The sequence below is a fragment of the Morone saxatilis genome, unplaced genomic scaffold (genome assembly GCF_004916995.1).
Source record: "Morone saxatilis isolate NCDOM2014 unplaced genomic scaffold, NCSU_SB_2.0 Contig17, whole genome shotgun sequence".
NCBI lineage: Eukaryota > Metazoa > Chordata > Actinopteri > Moronidae > Morone > Morone saxatilis.
The window spans coordinates 24349951-24367884 of NW_023339729.1; the positions used below are offsets into that span (position 1 = coordinate 24349951).

Here is a 17934-nt window from a genome sequence, read left to right on the forward strand (position 1 = left end):
ACAGACGCCGACTGCCACTTCCTGTGAGTCCTAACCTTGTTCTTCTGTTTGCTGTGGAGTTTAAGGCACAGATCAGTCAGTTAAAGTGTTGCCTCTGAGCTGACCTCTGACCTTTTAAAGCTGAATGTACGTTTGGTTAAATGATGCTGCTTCCTTCCCACAGAGCAACGACGTGTCCCGACTGCTTCAAACCCACCAAGAACAAACAGGTGAGGAAGCAGCAGAGTGTTAAGATTTCTTACACCCCTCTGTGACTGAATAGGAATAACAATAGACAATTAAAATGTGTTAATTATTACAGAACAGAAGTGAGGGAGCATTACAGATATAGATGTAATGTATAAACGCTCTGTGTCTTTTTTTTCTCTGCAGTCGGTGTTCACAAGGATGGCGGTGGTCAAAGCTCTGGAAAAGATAGCCGACGCCAAATTTCTAAAGTAAACATCACTTTTTTTTATCTCAGTTCTTCTCTTCTTTCTAAAACAAGCTGTTTGAGATGGTTATTGTTATTGTTGATCTTATTTCAGACACTACCCTTGTCCACCAGCGCAGCCGAGCAGCAGCTGCATCCCTCAGGACATCCAGTGTCTCCACGGGTCTGTCTTTGTGGCAGGTATCGTAGGACACTAAAACTCTTTTTACAATCAAAAGTTGGTCAGTTTCTCCTCCTGACGTTCTTCCTGTTGTCCAGGGAGGTACAACAAGTTCTGTCGCAGCCTTCCTCAGACTCCCTGGGTGATCGATGGAGAGAGGAGGATGGAGTCCTCGGTGGAGGAGCTGATCGCAGCGCCCCTCCTGTCTTCCTTCAGAGCCAACAGTGAGTCCTCTTTCATGGCTCGCTGTCTCAGAGCAGCGATGAACCGAACAATAAAATGATCCCTTCTTGTTCTGTCACAGGTTTTAATTTCTCCTCGTCTGGCAGGGAGGACGTGGATGTCCGGACTCTTGGAAATGGTGAGAGATGCACATTTTCTTTTTTGCCCGTGCAGATGATTTTGTCTCCGGATGTGTGAGGGATTAAGTATTTTTCTGTTCCGGTTTGGTTGGCAGGTCGTCCGTTTGCGATGGAGCTGCTGAATCCTCACAGATCCAGACTGAGCAAAGTGGAGATGAAGCAGCTGCAGGAGGTCAAACCCCAATCATTCACTTCACAGAATGCACAAAAAAACACTTCACTCAGTGAACCTGTAGCTGTTTCTATGTGTATTTTCAATTTGCACATGAAAAACATGAGTGGAAAAGGTTTTTACACTTACAAAAGAGTGGAAACTAAATGTATTAATCATGACGTACATGAAGCATGTGACTTAAACGTCCACTAGAGCGTCACCTGCTAACTGGGGTGCAGGCTAACTCTAACCTCTATGCTCCTTCGTCTTCATGGTGAACTCCAACTTCAACCCCTGTTTGCATAACAGTAGAGATGAACCTAAATTTAGCTTTTTTCCCTGTAAATTCAGTTAATATATGTGCTAAATTTAAAATGCTGATGCTGAGCAAAATATCTCAACAGCTTCAGCCAGCATGCAACTTACTTTACAGTGAAGGAGGAGACATCTTGTGTCCTGCAGGAGAACTTAGAAAAACATTTGCTATTCCATAGTTATGAAATTTAATTAGGTGAGGAAAGTGAACTTTTTTTTTAAGTATTGGAATTGAAAGAATTATACTTTTTTTTTGTTCCGAGCAGACCCTATTCTTCCTCTGTCATATTGCTGGAGGGGATCTTTTAACAAAACACTAACCTGAACTCGTGGAGAAAGTTTAGACCTTAAGGCGGCATCATAGAAAACTTTACAGGGTCACCAAAAATATTACGATTCATCCCCCTCAACTGCAATTTCCATGGTTGTTTTTGAGATATCTAAAGGTCCAGTGTGTAACATTTAGGAGGATCTATTGGCAGAAATGAAATCTAATATTCATAGGTTTGTTTTCTTTAGTGTTAAATCACCTGAATTCACGTTTCTTATGTGTTTCGCAGCCACTGTAGTTTTTCCTTTGTGCTTGGGAGGGTGAAGTGACATCCTACACACTGGACTTTTAACTCTGAGCTTTAGTGTTTGACAGACTAACTATTAAACATTTTGTAAAGCAGATTTTATCTCTTAATCTTTCCTCCGTTTAAAGCTACACACGCGCTACATGTGTCTGTCCTCACATGTTCTTCACAGCAGCTGACCTTGTTATTGCTTCGTTTTTAGACCATTAACAAGTCTTCAGACAAAATCAGAGTGAGAGACCTGCAGATCGTCACCAGGTGAGAGCGTATGAATCTGTAAAATAACACTAAACTCTAAACTGTAATAAATATTAAAAGACAGTTGACGAAACAAACGCACTGTGCTGCTGTTTGTGTGAAACCGCAGAGACGCCATGAGTCGGATGAAGGAGGGAGAGGAGGAGAAAACCAAGTCGTACACGGCGCTCATCTGGACCCAGAAACCTATTCAGAGGGACGACATCACCTTCATCGATGACATCAAGGTCACTGCGACACACCAGGAATTTAAATGTAGATAAAGATTAGAAGTTAAAATAAACTCTGACTGTTTTAATCCCGTCAGGATCTGACTCTGGACCAGAAGACCCCCCTGAGGGTGCTGCACCGGCGGGCGCTGGCCGTTCGTCAGAGAGTCATCCACAGTATGAACACCCGCTTCCTGGACTCTCATCACTTCTACCTGGGGCTGAAGACACAGGCCGGGACGTATCCTCACATCACATCTGTTGTTTCTGCAGCTTGGAAATATAATTATTATAAAATCATTACATAGATAGCACAACTAGTAGTTGATTTTGCATCAATATGACTCAAAGATACTCCAAGGCTGCTTTCTTAAACAAATAACTTTCTTAAACAATTCTTCAGCTGAATATTCTGGTAAAATGTTTAATAATTTAACATATACTGTAGGCTAGGTTGTCAACTAATTCTACAAAACTTAAATTTTATTATATATATATTATTTCATATTGCTGCATATCAGATGACATATACGCTGATACTGACAATCTTTATTCATAGAGCACTTTTAGGAGTTATAAAATCTGTCTGTTTTTAAAGTGCTGTAAGTTTAGAATTTAAGCAGCGTTTAAAGGTTTTAAGTTCGGCTTTCTGAAACCTGTCGGCAGCTGATTTACTAAACATTTAATCACAAAGTGCTCCTGAATGTCAGCCAACAGTTACATCAAAGAGTTTGTGCACGGAGACTTTGGTCGCACCATACCGAACCTGTGCAAGCTGCTGAAGACGGACACAGACATCCTGGAGCTGGATGTGGAGGTGAGATCAATAAATAAAGCCACAATCTCACTCTATCATCTCTTCAGACATTTTAAATCTGTATTATTTCCTTTTTTCTATCATTTAGTAAACTGACGACCATCACATATATTTTATTTTATATTCAAAACTGTACAATGAACCCAAATAATGAACTCTAACTGCAGGAAGTTTGTGTAAAACAAGTGATTTGGATAAATTTGTAGCAGATTTTTTCCTGTTTAGAGAACTTTTAATACAATTCTATCTGTATTATGTATTTTTTAACAATCATACAGACTTAATATGCTTCTTTTTTGACAAATTCAGTGTTCTCTTCTCCCTGACGCTTGACTATTGTTCTATGAGACAATTCACTTTTCTTCGCAGAAGTGAAGCAAAAATTGAGATATAGGCCTAAAATCAAGACGCCTTGTGACGCCCCATGAAGCTCTGGCGCTCCCTAGTGGGGAACCTTTAGATGATAAATACTAGAAAGAACATCTGAATAAATCTTTACTTCTGCTGTTCTTGAACAGATGAATTTACAACTGCATACAAAAGTGTCCAACAGCCTTCGTCTTCATCTGTGTTTCCTCTCTCAGTCTGTGGATGTGGACTGGCCGCCGTCCATACCAGAGTGAACGCCGCCCTCGTCCTGTGTCTGAGAGGCCACAGGTTCCATCTCGCCGAGACCGAACTGGTTCGGTCAGCAGCTCGGGGGATCCTGTTCGGGAGGACCAGGAGGTTGTCTGAGAACGTAACAGTGGTAGAAGCCCCGTCGCACAGTCCTGCTGCTGCTTTGTGAAGCCTGGTCTGTTTATGTTTCCGTTCTGGATTTGCCTTTTTGACTGTCTTCATCTTCAGTTGTATCACTAGAAAATGTGTTCTAGTGTGATCAGTTTCAGGCAAGTGATTGACTGTAGCCTTGCTATCAGCAGTAATGCTCATTAAACCAGATTTGTTTTGTTTTTTAAATCAGATTCAGACTCTTCTATTGTTAGATCTAGATTTAGACCCCAGTGTGGCAAAAAAAAGTGTCCAGTTATATGTATTCTCACACAATGTTAAAGCAACTGACGAAGCAGACATGATCACTGTTATCAAGTGTCTGCAAATTATTTTTTTCTAGCAAAATTAACTGAAACAAACCTGATAAATAACATCACATTAAAAAAACCTGAGTCTTTGTCGTGCGTGGGACTGCGTGTTGTACTAGGAAGCTGTAAGACAATGGAAGCTGGTATTAAAGGTCCAGTGTGTAACATTCAGGAGGATCTGTTGGCAGAAATGGAATATAATATTAACAGGTATGTTTCATTAGTGTATAATCACCTGAATATGGGAATCTTTATGTTTTTGTTTCCTTAGAATGAGACTGTTTTTATCTACCTGTGGCGTTGTAATCTGCAACTACACCACTAGATGCCACTAAATCACACACACTGGTCCTTTAAGAAGAAACGTACCAGAGGATCCGGACTTATGATTCTTGTATATACTGTCAATGATCCTGATTCGAGTCTGAGAGAGTTTTATTTGTGACGACCATCAAGGTCAGAGCTACAACAAACTGTGTACTAAAGACTCTTTTGGTCCTTTTAAATGTCTACACATATTATTACATTTATTTATTTAATTTTGGTCAGACACTTTCTTGTTTAAACTCAAATTCTGCCAGTTACAGAAGATTTTATTTAGGCAGCATTTGAGAATTGGATTCTTTTGTTCTGCTGACGTTAGCTAGGTCAACTCTAACGTGGGTGGTACTTGGTAAAAGTGGTATTTTACTTAAAAGAAATCAGCATTTGAGATAAAATCTCACCTCTTAAAATGCTGAAATAAAGAGTCACGACAGCAGAAACCCTGAAATGTATTTCTTTTAATTTAATTCAAAATAAATACTACCACGGCAATGCAAGTCCACTACTGGGTTCTTGCCCTAATGTTTTGGTAAGAAAACAAACAAGCAAACGATCAAAAAATAAAATAAAACAAAATAAAAGAATAAAAAGAGACTTCAGTTAATGCATCCATCATCATCATCATCATCATCATCATTCTTCAGCGACTTTCAAGAGGTGCCTTTTTTAACGACGTACAAGGTAACACTGCCTAGAATGACAAACATAAATAAAACAAATACTATGGTACAAAAAAAGGGGAGCAAGGGATGATGGGATTGGAACAACCTGATGAAACCAGCACTGCAAAAAAATAAAAATAAAAATAAAAAGTCAGCCATGATCCCACTTTTTATAACTTTTTTCTTTTTTTTAAAGAGGGTGAAGGGGGACAGAAATGACAGTGCAGACTCCAGTTACAGTCCTCTCGCAGAAATTCAGGAGTCGGATCATTTTCGGGGACCACGGCGACGGAAGGAAGGCGGGGGGGGGGAGGGGGGTTTGTCTCCATGGAAACATCCTCCATGGATAAGTTGAGTCGGTGTATCAATCCGAGAAAAGAAGAAGAATCGATGGGAGGGTCCAGTCTTTGACACTGTCTTTATTTAGTTTCTTTTTTTTTTTTTCCTTCTTTTAGGTTTTTTTTCTTGAATGCAGGTTTTGAGTCGTTTGCGGTGGTTGGTTGTATTTTATTTTTTTCTGTCACTATTCTCATCAGCAAGCTTTGAAGTACAGTCACACAGAAAAACTAAAAAAAAAGTTTATGTCTCGTCTGTCAAGATGCCACTAAAGACAAAAAAAAACAAAAAGAAAAGAAAAAGGCATTGCATATTTACATCAAGAAGTTTGGGCGACTCGACTTTTTTCTGGCAGTCCTCACAGTCTTCATACTTGAGTGTCTCACGGCTCAGTTTTCTCGTGATCTGTGACATGATTAGTGATTTATTGATACCCTCGGTTCAGATTTTAAAAACGTGTGTATATAAATTTTTCTTCTCACAATACTGACGGGATGGGCAGGGAGAGAAGCCCTGCGTCTGGAGCTGGAAGCCTCGTTTCTGTTAGTTGTCCCCGTGATGAATTAAACTCTCTTCACTCTGATTTATCGTCTAAAAACAGTCTTTGTGTATCTGTGTCTGTGTGAATATGAATGAAAACCTTGTGTGTGTGTGTGTGTGTGTGTGTGTGTGTCGTCAGGGTTCCCACACAGCTGCACAAAGATCCAAACTACACTTCGCGGTTTTTACTCACTGTTCCGATATGTTTCGTATTTCTCTGACCTATTTCATCCACTTCTACGCATGAACTTCAAGAGTATGAGATGACAAGGCATCAGAAAACAACCATTTTCCAAAAATCTTTCGCAATTGCAAATAGCTTTTAAGACCTGGAAATCGCCAAATTCTTCCTCCGAACCTTTCCGGACGTGTGCAGGAACCCTGAAGAGTGTGAACTGGTTTCTGCAGAACAGATGTTCGTCGGCAGTAATCTCCAGAAACAAATGAAATTGGTTCACGAGCAACCACGCAGTGACTTCACGGTGTTGTGCAGCTCTCAGACCATTAGAGGACAGGACTCACTACGTTTGTGCTAATACATTAGTTGTAGTTGTAGCTGGTACATCCGAGCTGCTGCCAGGGATTGTAGTCTGGCAGTTTCCAAGACGTATCTTCATCACATACTGTGCAACAGGACCCTAACCTACTTGATTAGACTAAATGTACTTTGGGCCCGGTCCCACTGGGGGACCTGTGCAGCGCTCTCCTCCGGTCTACGCCTGTCGTATTTAGTGTCTGCCTCCTGTTCCACGATGCAACAGCAGCTGCATAAACATTATTACACGTACACGACCATCAGTTCAATACACACACAACTCGGATATAGTTATAAACACGGGATTTCTTTAGCAGCGAGCCTCACAGAATGGATGCAACTGCACTGAGACTACGAGACGGTTTCATTATGGTTTACTATTTGAATGAGTTGGTGAGCTTTAACAACGACAAGGACAAAATCAGCTTTCAGACAAGTTGACAGATGTATTTTTGAACTTTGGAGAGGTTTGAGGTTTCCCCTTGATTTCAGTCTTTCTGTTAAGCTAAGCTAATCACCTCCAGGCCCCAACGCCAAGTGTTCATTGTGCCATTTTTATCTACAGAGTCCGCCACGTTGAACCACCTTGTTCCTACAGTAGCCCAGAACAGACAAACCAAACACCGGCTCTAGACACGGCCTTCTTCACGAGTTTCACAGCGACCGTTGTTTCACCTGGTAAAGGCTGATCTGTCATTCAAATGGTTGCAATCTGCAACTTCACCACTAGATGCCACTACAACCTAACACACTGGTCCTTGAAACACAGACACAAGAGTGGTATCATTTCCCAACTACTCCATTAACATGATATCGTTTACTGTGCGGTACTGGAAGGTCTCGAGCTGAAAGGAAATCAGATCAAAACTCTCAACTGCTGGTCTGTTCACAGCGCCCACAGAGAAACTTGGGGTCCTGACTGATGTGGATTTAGTTCACAATTAAGTAGGAGACTTGTGCGAGTTCACTGCCTCTCTGTCGGGTTTAAGCTTTAACAAACAGGCAGGAGACTTATAACGTATGTGCTCCTCAAGGAGTCCGTATGGATAAACACATTTTTGTAGAAGTTGAGACTAAATGATGAATCAGAAAACGTCCTGTGTGGTTCCAGCTTCATCAAACCAAATCAAATCCCGTTTTGTTTGGAGAAAACTGCTGACTTCAATCCGACCAGTACAGAAAGCGTAGAGCGGTTTCCTGTTTCTGAGTGTGTGTGTGTGTATATATATATATATATATATGTATACTATGAGTGTGTGTGTGCTATGACAGCATAAAGTTGACCCCACCCCCATGTCCCACATACGTACAGTACATACATACATTACATACATACATTAAGCCACATTTCCCTGTGTAAACACCCATTCCACTAGTCCTACAGCTACGATGAGGAAACAGAAGAGCGGAGGTGAAGAGGAGGAGGAAGAGGAGGAGGAGGAGAAGAAGCGGTGAGAAAGCAGAGAAAGGCCTCGTTCCCCTGCCGGCTGTGGAAAGCTGGAGCGGTTAGCTGAGTTTGAACGCGGTTGTGCTCTGTGGCGCCTGAGTGAACTGTGCAGTTTCTGGCAGTTTAGTGTTTCCTGTTTTCAAAACAAAAGAACAACCTAGAAGTAAAGCGCGAGAGAAGAAAAACAAAATTAAAAAAAAACACGTGGGTTGAAAAAAAAATCACAAGAGCAAAGTAGTAACACTGCAACGATGAAAGGAATGATACAGACTCGTCCATTCTCGTTTTCTGTCTTTCTTTTGTTTTTGTTTTTGTTGTTTTTTTGTCTTTTTCTGTTGACCTGTAGACAGTGATTTTCATTGCCATGGGATTGGGGAATGTGCGCTGCCATGGCAAATGTATGAGAAAGAAAAGGTTTTTTTTTTTGTAATTTTTTTTTTGAGTGAACCACGAGCCATGCACTTATTCTCAACTAAGAATGACCCTTCACAACCCCAAAACCCGCCCGCCCTCTCCCGGAAAAACGAAAAAAAAAACACCCTGTCGGTATGATACGAAACATCTGCACACGTAAGGCAACATTTTTGGTTTTTTGTTCCCTAAAACGGCTCTTCCAAACCAAGTGCAAAAAGTCAAAAGAAGAAGAAGAAGAAGAAGAAGAAAAAAGGGCAGAAACAACAAACAACAAAAAAAAAAGACGAACGCAACCCGGGTCGACAACTTAATACTGACGGAGAGAAAAAAATAAATAACAAAAACATTGCCTTCTGCAGTAAATAGCGCTGAAAATGTAGGAGACTTATTTTTTAGTGTGGGGAGACCGGCTGGAGTCTATCCCACTGTGCAAAAACCTCTTTTAAAGTCCCTAAAAAGACTTCTCCCCGTCTGTGAGGAGGCAGAGAAGGAGAAAAAGAGGGGAGACTGGTATTTTTTTTTTTTTTTTTCCTAAAATGGCTACGTGTTTTCCTCAAAATGGCCACGAATGGGGACGACACTGGCTGGCTGGGCTGGAGCGCTCACTCCCGCCCGCTGGCTGAGTAGGAGAACTGTGGGAAATGAGGCCTTCGCTCGTTGTCCGCCGCGTCCATCCCGTCCTCGTCATCTGCGGAGAGAGAAACAGAAGCATTTTAACATGGTTTTCATCTATATGGCAAAAAAAAAGAGTCTAAATTAGAGGCCTGGTCTGGATTTTCTAGAAATGTTTTGGATGTATAAGCCTGCTTTCGACACGTCGTTAGACCAGTTGGATTCTTCACCATTCAGTCGTTCATAATATCAAATAAGATGTTATTTATTAGCCTAATTTCCATAGGGAAGGAATTAAAGGCCTGTCCCATATAGAGGCCTGTTTCGAATGTAGGCAGGTTGAGTTCAGTTATTGAAGCAAATAGTGACGTAGACGCAAAATGGTTTATTATACTGGAAGTATTACCGCCAGCCTAACCCCCCAAAATCCCACCAGAACGGAGCAGATCGCAGAAAACAGAGAAAGCATCGAGAATCCGATAAATTTTCAAAATAAAATGCAGTTTTATCCACCACTTTGTGCCGTCACTGTCATGTAACATCCGTCATACTCCCATATACTCGATGCTACGATGCTGGCAGATCCTCTATCTGTACCTCGGTCTTGTCCACTTGTTATTTCCAGGACTGACATCTGAGGAGTTTCACTGAGTCACTGGTGTTTGGAGGGAGAGCAGGGGACAGTGTGCAGGTTGAAAGACGTGCTTACATTTTTCCGGCGGAGTGATGGTGATGGTCTGTGCTGTGAACTCCTCGTCAAAGTAGCGTGTGTCCGTCTCTGAGGAGACCTGGGGCTGGAAGGGTGGGACCAGCTGGAACAGACAGGAAGCGAATAAGGTTTATAGCAAGGGATGAAGACACGTTGCTAGGAAGCTCTCAGGTGTTCAATACTCGAGTTAAAGAAATAAAGAAGCAGAAATACGTCCCTCCCTGGTGGTGTTTGGACTGCTTTATGTTGTTGAAATGAGAAAGGGACGAGGTATTCTTTCCTTTCCGTTCTATTTTGGAGTTTAACATCCCAGCCAGACTTCTTTTTGAAAAATTAGGTAACCCTGCTACCAGAATATCTCAGGTACGCTGTTTGAATAAATTACCACTGAAGATCGGATGACGTCTCGCAGCTAAATCCTGCTCTCACCTTCTTGTCGTAGACGTCCTGCCAGTCGATTGTGCCAAAGAAACTGTGTCGCATGATCTCCTTAGCGTCATCCGGTCCGCCGCCCAGCCTGTCAGAAAAGAAGAAGGAGACGTCAAAGTAAGACATCAAATACTGCTCTTACAAAGTCTCCATCAATGGAACCAGAATATCCACCTGCTACTGATCCCAAAATAACTCGCCGGGGTGAACGAGTTCGCTTTCTGAAGCTGCAGTAGCCTCTTTTCACCAGTTTCTTCATTAGAGACTGAAACGCCTCAGGGATGATCAGAGTGGGAAATTAACAGCAGTCACCGGCCAGTTTTGTCTAACAGCACTTTTGCTGAATACCAGTTATCATTAGGTTTAGTCCCCTTTTTAACATGTAGCTGATTAAGTGGTGCAATAAAGCAGTGCATTCGTACCGGATCTATTAGTATCTTTGATCTCCTGTCCTGTGAATAGTTTCAGAATCAGAATTATGTTTATTGCCAAGTAGGTTTTTACACCTACGAAGAATACACAAATATACAAATCACACAGAAAAATAAAGTACTTTCAAAATATAAATAAAGATAAGAAAGATGTAACGTAACCCTTAAAAGGTTATTAGATTTAAAATATTAGCAGCAAAAAACTATTAGCTATGTAAAGAAAAGTGGAACAATGGCTCTTCCTCTGCCTGTGTTGCCATCGCAGCCTCACTGTGGTTTGTTTGCACAGCCGGTCTGCTCGACTGAAACTGCTGTTTGTCTCATCATGTCGGTGAATTAAGGATTTAATTTGACCAAAGCAGAGCTGATGATTGTTTGAACAGTGGAAAGACTAACGACGACAGTTTTATTGTGTTTCCACTCTGAATGAAGTTGTGATGTTACAATGATACAAAGGTACAATTACTGTTTTTGTCTCTGGAGTACGGCGAACAATAGTGGCTGTTCCTGGTTAAACAAAAGGTATTTCCTATAGTCCTACAATCTGTCAGTGGCAAAAACAAGCACTTTTAGTGGATGTATTTGTCCCCAAGGACCTAACTTTGTGAATTAAGGGTTTATTTTGATCAAACCAGAGTTGGGGATTGTTAACACAGATGGTTTTGGTGATTTTTATTTGATTTCTGTCCCATTGTTTTGGTTTTAAATGCCAGTCCCCTGGTGGGAGGAGTACGCAGCTGAGGAGAAGGTGGAGGGTGAACAGATAAATGGATGTTTGTAACTTTGATAGTTTGGGTAAAGTACAGAAAGTAGGCTGAAGAAGACATTTTCTTTATATTTGACATATTCTGAAGTATTTTTTGGTCCTTTTATGCCTTTATTAAACAGTTCTTGGTTTTAAATCAAAGAGTTTGTGTCGTGCTGGAACCAGTTCTCCTGGCTGAGAGCAGCTTGCCCGTTTCTTGTGAAAGCCTGCTGATGTTGTTGTCTCCACGTTATTTGTGTGTGCGTACCGTTTGTTGGGGTCCTTGATGAGCAGCCCTGACAGCAGCGACTTGGCGTCGGCCGACAGGGTTCGTGGGAACTTGATCTCCTCCATGAGGATGAGCTCGAACAGCTTCTCGTGGTCCTGGTTGTAGAACGGCAGGCGGCCACACATCATCTCGTACGTCACCACGCCCAAACCCCACCAGTCCACCGCCCGCCCATAGTCGTTGTCCTCCAGCACCTGATGACAGACAATACTGTTCAACCCTTATGTTACCAGTACTTCCATTTAACAGCTTCTTCAGCGTAGAAAACATGAAAAAGAAACTGTCTGAAACCCAATATTTGAGTAATAATGTATATTGTGTAAGACGCCATTTTAACTATTGTTAGATCAAATGAAAAACGCAGCCAACCTGTGCAGCGTTTCTTTCTGATGTAGCTATTTCTGACCCTGACATATCTGATATCCTCTTTCATTTCCTCTTAATGGAAAAATAACTTTCAAAATGTCCACCAAGAAGAAGTGAAATTAGTTACTGACATTCTACTCCATTCTAAAAGAAACATTTAGCCGCCGTTAGGAGGAACTACATCTTCGGGTACTTCCACATTTTGTTATAATGTTAAGCCCCGGTGGTGACAAACAAACTGAGAGAAACAAAAACACGGTTTCTTTCTTACGAGGACAAAAGCAGATGACAGCAAAGTCTCAGTTGGAGTTTGGACAGTTAGTTTCAGGTTTTTTTGAACCAAAATGATCTAATTTTTGTTCTAATAGTCTGTGGTGTGACCTCTGACCTCAGGAGCCAGGTACTCCGGTGTTCCACAGAAGGTCTTCATGGTGGCAGTGTCGGTAATGCCTTCTTTGCAGAGGCCAAAGTCAGTGATCTTGATGTGGCCGTCCTTGTCCAACATGAGGTTCTCGAGCTGATGAGGAGGACGAGAGGAGTAACAAATATGACCCTCTCATTTTCCACCTCACATACACGTTCAGGACGTGTTAATAACTGTAAACTCAGCACACGTAATGGGTTTTTTACCTTCAGATCACGATAGACGATCTTGGCAGAATGTAGGTAGTCTAGAGCGGATACGATCTCAGCGCCGTAGAAACGAGTGCGGTCCTCCGAAAAAACTCTTTCTCTTGACAAATGGAAAAACAGCTGCCGAGAAACAAACAAAGAGTTCAAACAGCTCAGACATCTCTGTTGTTTTTAAGTTATATTATTACAGTTAAGAACGGTAAGCAGATAAAATCACACACATCGTTAAACAATGCTTAAAATAAATCTCACTGTGTATGTGTGGGAATATTTCACGCATACAGTTTAGAACCAGTTTAATAATGAGGAAGAATACTGATATTTTCCTCTAGATAGACTAATTATATATCTAAAATCTTTTTTAAAAACTCTCCAAAAATTAAATATGTCTCAATTCTTATAAATACGAGGCTGCAGGAGGAGGAATTTCCCAGTGGCCTGACTGTCAGCTCCCCACCCCGCTGCCTGTTTCAACCTGATGATATGATCTCTGCCGTTGCTCACACGTACATACACACCAACACGAGGATACCAGTTGCTCTTTCTGCTGTACCCACTTCAGACTGTGAATTATTACAACAAAGGTGGAGCCGAGAATTAAAAAGGAGTGATACTAAATGCTGCGAAATCACAAGGGACATGGTTGGGCAGGGCCGTCCTCAGGTGACGGTATCAAAACTTATTCGTGCTTTGTAGAGAAGCAGAAGATGTGTTTGCATGAAAATAATACTGAAAGTAAGTCAGGTGGAAGTAGCTCCAGTTACTCAGAGCTCTGATGAAATGTCAGCTGCAACACAAACATTACATACATAACAATATTTATTCCTGTAGCCTTAACCATGGACCTGCAACTGACTTCCTTTTGAAACTAAAGGCACTATTTTGGATGGTTTTTTTTTTGTGTCGTGATAAAACAAAAAGAAATGTCGGTGGCAGAAACTGATCGTCCTTACAGAAGCTTAAGAAGGTTATGTAACACCCATTTTAAATATGACTTCTTTTCAGCATATCCCTGAGAGAGAGAGCATAAAGTAGAAGGACTACTTTAAATGGTATATTTATCTCTAAATAGACACTTTCTCAGGACAAAATGGAGCATAGTGTTACTTCAGGCAGAGCGCTGATGTGCGTGCTTGCATTGACTGACTGACATTAGTTTCTTTATTTATGCTTCACAATGTACAGCACGGTCATCATAACCTCTCTCCGTCTCTTCCCATACTTACTGGCGTGGAAGAGGACTCCCTCTGTGATTATACACTAATAAAAACATACCTAGGAACATTATATTTAATAGATCCACACACAGCGGACCTTCACTGCAGAGAAATTAATGAACTGATGCAATCGCCGCGACAGAGCAGACTCCCCAGTCCTACAACTCTCCAAACAAACCACAGTGAGGGGAGTGGCTGCGTTCTGTTAAAGCTCTTTGAATCGCACTGTGTTATTAATCCTTCTTTAATAATTCTTGAAATAACTCCCATGTTGAAATAAGACCAAACATCTGCCAGCATCAAAAACATTTGTGTTTTAAAAGCAGTTCATCGATCTTTCACCTCTCCTCCGTTGACGTACTCCATTACAAAGCACAGCCGATCCTTAGTCTGGAACGAGTACTTCAGAGACTGCAACACAAAATATACATCGTATTTTTAAAACTCAGCAGTGCTCAGCTGCTTATTTCATCCACATTATTGTTTTGAGAACAGAAGCTTTGAGTCTTTGAATTGAAGTTGGTGGCCACAGCTTCTCTTTTTAAAACTCAACAGTGTGAAAGTAGAGAGGTGGATTCATTTCAACACAGAATTCACAATGTTTCAATCTACATGCTGATACTCACAGTTAGGAACGGATGCCGAGTGTTTTTTAATACCCTACTTTCTGTGAGTGTGTGAGCGACTTCATCCTGTGATAAACAAAGAGAAAAGAAGAGGCAGAGTGATTAATCAGGAGACAAAAGGAGCTCGCCTGCAAACGAGTTCTTGTTTTAGTCCAAAGGTTGAAAAGATGTAATTGGCAGGGAGGTGTGTGAACATCAGCCGAGTGCCAGTATAAATGTTTCTTAATATGAACACACTAGACACAGTTACATGCCAAATATTTGACATTGAAGGTAATCATCATTTTTTTGCGTTTTCACAAGGTAGATCTTTAAAAAAAAATAATTATATGACAGTCTGGCATCTAGAATAAAAACTTGTGCTGCTGCTTATTACATTCAGGTTACAAATTAAATTAATATTAAAAGATGTAAACCTTCCAAACCTGAGTTAAAAAGTGCTTTACAGACAACCAAACAACAGCAACAAGTAAAACCTGATAAAGAGTAAAAAGGACCTTGGCTATGATGACTTCCTTCTTTAGGATCTTCATGGCGTAGTAGGTGCCACTCGCCTTCTCCCTCACCAGAATGACTTTCCCAAACGTGCCTTTGCCCAGAAGCTTCAGATAGTCAAAGTCATTCATTGTCTGGACAAAGAAACAGAGGCATGACGTGAAGAAATCCATCACTAAACGCACTTACACCCTCTTTTAAAAGTAAGGCAGCGATCGGGGGCGATCAGCCGTTCGTCACCTTTCGTTTGTAGTGGCTGATGGAGGTGTCCATCTCCTCCTCGTTGACGTTCTCTATCTGGGAGGTGGGGCTGCACAGGATGCCCTCCTCCTCCTGTTTGGCCAGAGACTCAGCCACCATCTGGATGGCCTCGGCCCACTCGTCCCTACAGGACACAACAGCAGGTTCAAACACCAGCAGGCGGCACTCGTTCTTTGGGTAAGATCTTTAGCAGAAAACTAAAGACGCCTCGATTCTTGAGTACCGATACCAACCCGATACCGTTTGTTTCCCCTCTCTTAGGGCTGGGCGATAAATCGATTTATTTTAGTTAAAATCGGTTTTCTCATGAACTTCCACAACACCGGCGCTCCCTTTGGGCTCCCGTAGGTCAGAGTGCGCTGACCTCGCCCGCCTCTCCACAGATCAAACATGCAGCAAGCCGGATGAGTTTCCCAAAAGGTCGCGGGTTGTTGGACTGGTTTGGTTTTTGTGGGCGTCCGACAGCGGACACCACGACACTGCGACGTTTGTTTGAAAGCTGTTGCAACAATTTAGTAGACCTTTCTTCCAGCACGTCAGCAGCGAGATATACACGCAGCCACAAACACCCGCTGAAAAAACTGTTAATTTAGTGGATTCATTGTTCACATCTGTTGTCCGTTGAAAGCTTTTATTGATGCAGATGCTAAAATGTAGGTTTCCCATTTACACAGTGGAAAAGCCGGGTCGAAAAAATGAAAGGCAAAACTTGTTTTGAATAATTTCTTTGTCATTTGTTTAGTGTGTTTTTTAGAAGCGTGAGAAAAAAAACATCGGGTTAAATGTAAATCGGTTTGTTACGCCCCCTACGGCGTTTGCTTAATAGCCATCAAACATCGACAACTTATTCTACACATGGCAAGGAGAAATACATAACCCCAACTGACTCACTAATTAAAATTTATTATTTTTATTAAACCATTTTTAGCAGCATTTTTATCTCCATCAAGGATCCAAAACCAAAACCCAAAAGCACATCCCAGCAAAACACAACCAGGAACCAACCAGAATCGACTACCCGCACAACGACCCAAGCGTGTCTGGACTGACTGGTTTTTTAAGTGACACAACTCTATTTACGTTCATTTTCAACACACGTCTGCAAACCTTACCTCATCTTTACATTACGTCATTCTCTTTGTGAAGAACCTACACTAACAATCCTGCTTTACAAATACTTGCTGTTAAATCGTACGTCTGTTAAGGATAAACATCAGCTTTTAGAGATATTCATGTCATCGGAGGTTTTACTGTTGTTTTATTGCTTATCAGAAAAATATCGCTTGTTATTTAGCCTGCTGTGTGCACATTTTAAAATGTATTGGTAACGAACTCACCTCATCTGCATCCAAAATGGATCAATAATGCAAAATAAAACCCTAAAAATTTGGCAAACAGCTTTTATAATCCAGATGAATAATAAGTGGTGCAGTGAGATGTGAGAACCCAGTGACTTGGTCAGTTCACACAAAATATCCTTCTCAAACAACCTTGCGGACGCATCGCAAACATCTGCGGGGTATCTGTATCGTGTTGCATGTTAAGGAGGATGATTGTGTAGTTTACATTAACAACCCGTGCATCAACGGTACAAGTCCTAACTGTATACTATTTTATTATTGTTGTTTTTAAACCTTAAACTTGGCGATGTAGTCTCAGCCCCCACGCCCCGTTTCCTGTCTTCTTCTCGCTGTGTGTTGACGGACTCCTGATTTGTGTTGAGGGGAGACTCTAACACAGAACCCTCCAGCCTGGTTCAATGATACCCTCCGGGACCGTTTATATCTGAATCTGCTATCACTCATATCTTTGATGATTTAACTTCATTTTATTAGGTACCGACAAGCAGCATGTTAAAAGGTGTGTATTTACAGCTGAACATAAATCTGCATTAAAATAAATTAGCATCTCAAGTTATCCTTTGATGTCTTTTTTATTTCCTGTGGAAGATATCAGTGAAGTATTCATTGTTTCTATTCTGAATTGATCTGAATTCAACTTCAACATAGTAAATGTCGAAATCAGCGGGGTGGCAGCTCAGAAATACAGTAGGCAGTGAGAATATTTCAGGATTATTTTCCGTCCCTTTTATTTCTCCGCAGTGCTAAGTTAACCCTGTTCCTGTCAAGATAAGATACTAACAAAACCTCCAGCAAGAGGTCTACACGAGTCATAAAAGAGAAAAAGTTAAGTTAAAATGTTAAATTAAGATTTTAAGACCTCGAATGAATTTGTTACCTTTTCCTGTCTCATGACTGGTCAAAAAACATAAAGAAATGAATGAACAAATTATAATAAATGGACTACTACCTTTCAACAACATTCAACAAAATTTCTCGACTCGTATACCCACATTACTATGTTGAGCGACTTTCTTGCAAAGCTTCAAGTTGCATATTCTCAACAGTTCAGAAGGCATAACTATGTTCTAGAGCAAACGAAGCACTGATCCCATATCAATATGATACTACGCTTAAGAAAACCAAAAATCTCTCTTT

At 41.2% G+C, this 17934-nt stretch overlaps 2 protein-coding genes across 2 annotated transcripts in view; one reads left to right on the forward strand and one right to left on the reverse strand.

Moving 5' to 3' along the window:
- pus10 (pseudouridine synthase 10) overlaps nucleotides 1-4454 on the forward strand; it is a 7258-nt gene extending 2804 nt beyond the window's left edge. The window contains exons 7-18 of the mRNA XM_035660111.1: nucleotides 5-23; nucleotides 164-209; nucleotides 373-437; nucleotides 528-613; nucleotides 692-817; nucleotides 898-954; nucleotides 1051-1127; nucleotides 2205-2260; nucleotides 2370-2487; nucleotides 2568-2710; nucleotides 3187-3286; nucleotides 3871-4454. Coding sequence (XP_035516004.1) covers nucleotides 5-23; nucleotides 164-209; nucleotides 373-437; nucleotides 528-613; nucleotides 692-817; nucleotides 898-954; nucleotides 1051-1127; nucleotides 2205-2260; nucleotides 2370-2487; nucleotides 2568-2710; nucleotides 3187-3286; nucleotides 3871-3909 — 932 coding nt within the window. The 3' untranslated portion in view covers nucleotides 3910-4454. The remainder of the gene's footprint in view (nucleotides 1-4; nucleotides 24-163; nucleotides 210-372; nucleotides 438-527; nucleotides 614-691; nucleotides 818-897; nucleotides 955-1050; nucleotides 1128-2204; nucleotides 2261-2369; nucleotides 2488-2567; nucleotides 2711-3186; nucleotides 3287-3870) is intronic.
- A 675-nt stretch (nucleotides 4455-5129) lies between these two features.
- akt3b (v-akt murine thymoma viral oncogene homolog 3b) lies at nucleotides 5130-15560 on the reverse strand (the record flags this gene model as incomplete). The annotated part of the gene is given in 10 exon segments (XM_035659969.1): nucleotides 5130-9311; nucleotides 9945-10047; nucleotides 10374-10461; nucleotides 11818-12032; nucleotides 12593-12721; nucleotides 12835-12957; nucleotides 14397-14465; nucleotides 14681-14746; nucleotides 15178-15309; nucleotides 15416-15560. Coding segments are annotated over 10 exon segments (1156 nt in total), but the record flags the coding sequence as incomplete, so codon positions are not given.
- Nucleotides 15561-17934: the final 2374 nt, after the last annotated feature.